Raw genomic sequence first — 5,747 nt, forward strand, 5'->3', positions numbered from 1 at the left:
AGCTGTAGCCAACAATGGAATCTGTGGTGCAGGCGTCGCCTACAACGCCAAAATCGGAGGTGAGAGCTCGCTCCCATGGGAGGGAAGATGGAAATCCACTCCAGCCCCGCTGTGGGGATGCAGGAGCCCAGAGGGGGATGCTCTGGGGTTTACAGGGGTGCCCAGGGTGGGTGCTGCCCCATTTCGGGATGCTCTGGGCTTTACAGGGGTGGCAGAGTGGGTGCTGCCCCCCATGAGGATGCTCTGGGCTTTACAGGGGTGCCCAGGGTCAGTGCTGCCCCACATCAGGGATTTGATGCTCAGCCCAGCACCCAGCAGGGCAGGCTCAGGCCCTGCTGTGGAAGTGAGGGTGGCAAAGGGGGTTAAAATCTCCCTGGGCTTAATTACAAAAGGCTTAACGAGGAGCTTTGGGAAGTGGCTCATGGCAGCGCACAGACCCGTGGGGGGCTGATCTCCTTAGGGCAGGAGCATGTGAAAGCTGCTGGAAGCTCTGGGGGGGCCTGGCAAGGTGTCCCCAGGCCCTGCCCTCGGGGTGGCACGTGTGTGGCTCCTGTCCCCTCGCGGCTCCTGTCCCCTTGGAGCCACCTCAGCCTCTCCTGGGTGCTGCCACCCCTCGGCCACGGCTGCTCGGTGCCTGCCCTCAGGTGTGAGGATGCTGGATGGCTCCATCATGGACATAGTGGAGGCCCAGGCCCTGAGCCTGCAGCCCCAGTACATCCACATCTACAGCGCCAGCTGGGGCCCTGAGGACGATGGCAGGACAGTGGATGGGCCTGGAGTCCTGGCTGCGGCTGCTTTCCACAAAGGAGTTGTCCAAGTAAGCCCAGCCCTGGCCTTGGGGACACAAGGGACACGAGGACACCCTGATCACCCCCCTCTTCAACAGGGACGGGGTGGGCTCGGCTCCATCTTCATCTGGGCCTCAGGCAACGGTGGCACCAACTATGACAACTGCAACTGCGACGGGTACACCAACAGCATCTACACGGTGTCAGTGGGCAGCGTGCTGGGGGACGGGCACCGGCCCCTCTACAGCGAGAGCTGCCCTGCCATCCTCACCACCACCTACAGCAGCAGGACCACCAGCAAGGTGCAGATTGTGAGTGTCACAACAGCATCTCCAGGGCTGACACAGATCCCAGCACGGGCTGGGCTGGTCCCAGTCTGCCTTAGCTTGGTGTCTGTGTAGAGCCCCAAAAGCTCAAAGGGATCTGAAAGGAGAATTTACTCAAGGTGCTCAACCCCAGGGAGCTTTTTTGGAAGCAGTCCTGAGACCCCTCTGTAGGAGTCTCAGGGGGTAGCATGGTCAGGATGGACAGAGAGAGATCTCTGCAGCCAGGTTGTGGAATTTGGGGTTTATTGCAAAGGGCCAAGTGCAGGGCCCTGCTGGGAGCTGCCAGCCACAGCTCAGAGCAGGCTGAGAGAAGAGAGGGGCAGAGAGGATGAGAGGGTAAGAGAGTAAAAGGGGTAAGAGTGAGGTTCCCATTACAATACAATAAATCTTCCTCTGTGTCAAATATTCTAATTCTCACTAACCAAGCTAGTACAAGATACAAATCCTATAGCATTTCCATACAGCCTATAAGAATCATTACATTACCATACTGTGTTATATTTTAAACCCTAAAAACTCCTCTTTGGGCCCCTTCTGCCAAGCTGTAGGGTCTGCTCGGACCCTTGGAGCTGTCTGCAAGCAGAGGGTGTTGTTTGATCAAAAGGGGATCACCTTCAGCTGGCCACACCATTGTTTTCCCATTGTTCAGTAACTAAGGGATCTCAAAGCTTGCTTGCATTTCAATCTCACTTATAGTTTCCATATTCTCAAAATCTTTTGCCAGGCAATCATATTTATAAGGCTTTCCTGTTTCATCTCCCCCAACACTCCTCTGTCCCCCCCCACAGGTGACCACTGACCTGCACCACCGCTGCACAGACAAACACACCGGCACCTCGGCCTCGGCCCCGCTGGCCGCAGGCATGGTGGCCCTGGCACTGGAGGCCAAGTAGGTGACACAGGGACACTGCCCAAGGAGAGCTGGTGCCCAAGCAGGGAGGAGAAAGGGGAGGGGAAGCAGGAAGGTTGGGGTGCAGAGTCGTGGCCTTGCCCCAGGGCCATGGGACAGCAGCAGGTCTGTCCTCTGGAGCTCTTTGCTCTCTCATTTTGGCACTGAAGGAGGTCGTGGGGGGATCAGCTTGGGCCCAAATAATTGCTCTACCCACCCCAGAAGAGCCAAATCCCCCCCTTAAAAACCAACCCAGACCTCTGTCCACATCCTCCTTGCTTCCAGCCCAGCCCTGACCTGGCGTGACCTGCAGCACCTGATCATCAGGGCCTCCAGACCCGCTCACCTGCAGGCAGAGGACTGGGCCGAGAACGGCGTCGGGCGCAGGGGTGAGTGCAGGGCTCGGCCCCTCAAACACCTTCCAGCAGCCCCTGGTGGCACTGAGGAGCTCACAGGTCCCTTTTTGGGTGGCATCTGTGTCCCAGTGAGCCACTACTATGGCTATGGGCTGCTGGACGCGGGGCTGCTGGTGCAGGAGGCCACCACGTGGACAGGGACCCGGCCCCAGGAGAAATGTTCAGTCCAGGCTGTCCAGGTCCCCAGGTAAGGGACAGTGACCCCAAGTCCAGCCTCCCACAGGCACAGGGACCCAAAAAGTGGGTCTGCTGTGCTTGGAGGCCACAGAGTGGGGAACATCCTCACCTGCAGCTTGTCCTCGGGCAGGGACATCGGCTCCAGGCTCATCATCTCCACGGATGCCTCCTCCTGCTCCAAGAGCATCCGCTCCCTGGAGCACGTCCAGGTGCAGCTGTCCCTGAGCTACAGCCGCAGGGGGGACCTGGTGGTGGCTCTGAGCAGCCCCATGGGGACCACGTCCACGCTGGTGACAGTGCGGTAAGGACAGAGGGAGCACCGGGGCTCCCACGGCCACCCCAGGGCCTGGAGAGTCCCAAAAAGGGCCCAAAACTCCTCTGGACCCCTGCCACGTGGGAGTGTCCCCTCAGAGCGAGCACAGGGTGACCCTTCAGGTCACACCCTGCCCCTGCAGGGCCCTGGGCTGGCACTCCCAGCTCTGCTCTCCTCCTCCAGCCCCTACGACACCAGCCAGGACGGCTACCAGGACTGGACCTTCATGTCCACTCACTTCTGGGATGAGAATCCCAAGGGGATCTGGACCCTGCGGCTGGAGAACAGGGGTGATGCTGAGAACACAGGTGGGTGCCCCGTTTTTACTGGGGTCACCCTCTTCTTGGTCATTCTTCCTTCCCCACCTTGGATGGGCAATTTGTTGGCTTCTCCTTCCTGGCCATGAGTCCTCCTGTGCTGGCTTTGAGGACAGGGCCAGGAGCAGGACACAACGCCAAAGCTTCCAGCCCCATATGCCTCACCTGGCAGCCCCCTGTCCCTCCTGTCCCCAGAGCTTCCAGCCCCATGTCCCTTACTTGGCAGCCCCCTCTCCCTCCTGTCCCCAGGCCAGCTGACCAGCTTCATCCTGCACCTGCACGGCACGGATGAGGACATGCCAGCCAGGCGCTCCGCAGCCACTGCCACCGACGAGTGCCTCAGGAGGGACGAGCAGGGAGCCTGCGAGGGTGAGCGAGGCTTCGGGGGGACAGTGACAACGCTCTGGTCCCCAGGGCCTCACCCCAGCCTGTCTCCACAGACTGTGGCAGCTCCCTGTACCCCCACCATGGCTCCTGCCTGTCCTACTGCCCCCCACGTTACTACGGCCAGACCCGCAGTGCCACCCCCAGGGACACCGCCCTTGTGTGTGCCAGCTGCCACCCCTCCTGCTACACCTGCCAGGGCTCCCGGGCCAGCAACTGCACGTCCTGTCCCTCGGGCCACACCTTCCAGGACATCACCCACACCTGCCAGCAGCCCGCAGAGGGCTCCCCGAGCCCGGCCAGGCTGCGCAGGGAGCTGGTGGTTGTCACTGTCCTGGCCTGCAGCAGCCTGCTCCTGGCAGGGGTGCTGTACCCCACCTACAGGGTGGCTCTCCGTGCTGGCAAAGGAGCTCTGTGCTGTCCCCGGGCCAGGAGGACAGTGTGACACCAGCCTGGGCTGCTGCAGGGACAGCCTGGGATCGTGCCTGCCTCCCCAAATAAACCGGTTGTTGCCTTTCCTTTCCAGCCGCCCTCTCCAAGGGTGATTCCCCTTCCCAGCAGTGCCTGTGAGGGGACAGTGATGGATTCCCCTTCCCAGCTGTGCGAGGGGACAGTGGTGGTGGCTCCTCCCACGCCCCTGGGGACAGGGACATTCCCGGAGGGGCAGAGCCCTGTGCCCTTTCCCAGGCGCAGAGGGACGAGCTGTGACATGTCCCCAAACAGCTGCGCTCGTGTGGCTTCCGGCACAGCAGAGACAGCCGAGGCCTCCAGTCCAGCCCAGAACCCCTCCAGTGTCCCCAGTTCCTGCTCACCAGCAGCTTTAGGCCTTAAAAAGGGGGTCCTGGTGTGGCTGCACCCCCAGCCACTCTGTCCCACAGGGACTGGCACAGTGGCAGCTGTGCCCCGGCACGTGGCACCGGTGGCACCAGGCACGGATGGCACAGGGAAAGCTGCCAGCTGGGGCCCTCCCAGGGGCACCGGCCCCGTGCCAGGACCCTGCACTGCCCCAGGACGCTGGGGAGGTGGTTTGTGTCACCCCCTTCCCCAGCACCGTGTGTTTGCTCAGCTGAAGAGTTTTGGGAATTAAGGGCAGAGCCAGACTTTTCTCCAAGCTTATAATGACCCGTGAAAACCTTGGCTGGACCTTCCAGAGCAGGGGGAGGAGGGAGCCAGGATGGAGTTTGTCTCCAAAGGCAGGGGCTCTCCTCGGGGACGCCCCCAGGGATGAGCTGGGATCCCTGCAAACACCAAGGGAGAGTCCTGGCACAGCCACCCAGCCCAGGTGTGTAGGATGAGGGGCTGCATGCCCTCAAGCACAGCTTCTCCAGGCCTCTCCTAGAGGTGCTCCCCAGGCTGGCCTAACCCTCAGTGGGCAGCTGGTGGGGCTGGAATCGCTGCTGGATCTCGGGGCGCACGTCCTCCTGCAGAGGGAGAGACAGACGGGGTAGGGGCAGGCTGTGCCAGAGCGCCCGTCCCCTTCCTGTCCCCATCCCCATCCCCGTGTCCCCTTCCTGTCCCCATTCCCTTCCTGTCCCCATCCCCGTGTCCCCATTCCCTTCCTGTCCCCATCCCCACATCCCCACGTCCCTTTCCAGTCCCCATCCCCACATCCCCTTCCCCATGTCCCCATCCCCACGTCCCCATTCCCTTCCTGTCCCCATCCCCATGTCCTGTGTCCCCTTCCTGTCCCCATCCCCATATCACCTTTTCTGTCCCCATCCCCACGTCCTACCGCCTGGCCCAGCTGCTCCAGCACTGGGATGAGGTGCAGCAGCTCCTCATCCTCAGGGTCCCCAGACCACGGTGGCACCTGGATCCAGTTGGCAGCCTGGGGAGGGGACAGGGAGAGGGTTGGATCCCGCACAGCCCCCGGGGACCGGGGCACGTGAATCCCCCCGGGAGCAGCGCTGCCCTACCTGGGCAGGGAAGCCCTGCATGGTGTAGTCCAGGGCCACCGTCCTGGCCAGGTCCCTGCCCAGCTGGGTCAGGTCCTTCCAGTAGCAGCCCTGGGAGCAGACACAATCCTGCTGGGAGAGGCAGTGCCTGGCAGAGAGACAGAGCCGTGGGGACCCCGCCCTGGCACACAGGGGGTGCCCAGCAGGGCACTGCCAGCACCATCACCTGATCAGCTTCTTCT

At 62.0% G+C, this 5,747-nt stretch overlaps 1 protein-coding gene across 1 annotated transcript in view; it reads left to right on the forward strand.

Moving 5' to 3' along the window:
* The window catches only part of PCSK4 (proprotein convertase subtilisin/kexin type 4), a 6,564-nt gene extending 2,509 nt beyond the window's left edge, over positions 1 to 4,055 (forward strand). Inside the window, exons 5-14 of the mRNA XM_005428590.2 lie at positions 3 to 59; positions 645 to 817; positions 887 to 1,099; positions 1,903 to 2,003; positions 2,289 to 2,392; positions 2,489 to 2,606; positions 2,727 to 2,897; positions 3,093 to 3,217; positions 3,476 to 3,595; positions 3,667 to 4,055. Coding sequence (XP_005428647.1) covers positions 3 to 59; positions 645 to 817; positions 887 to 1,099; positions 1,903 to 2,003; positions 2,289 to 2,392; positions 2,489 to 2,606; positions 2,727 to 2,897; positions 3,093 to 3,217; positions 3,476 to 3,595; positions 3,667 to 4,055 — 1,571 coding nt within the window. The remainder of the gene's footprint in view (positions 1 to 2; positions 60 to 644; positions 818 to 886; positions 1,100 to 1,902; positions 2,004 to 2,288; positions 2,393 to 2,488; positions 2,607 to 2,726; positions 2,898 to 3,092; positions 3,218 to 3,475; positions 3,596 to 3,666) is intronic.
* The last annotated feature ends 1,692 nt before the right edge of the window (positions 4,056 to 5,747 follow it).

The sequence above is a fragment of the Geospiza fortis genome, unplaced genomic scaffold (genome assembly GCF_000277835.1).
Source record: "Geospiza fortis unplaced genomic scaffold, GeoFor_1.0 scaffold241, whole genome shotgun sequence".
Taxonomy (NCBI): Eukaryota; Metazoa; Chordata; class Aves; order Passeriformes; family Thraupidae; genus Geospiza; species Geospiza fortis.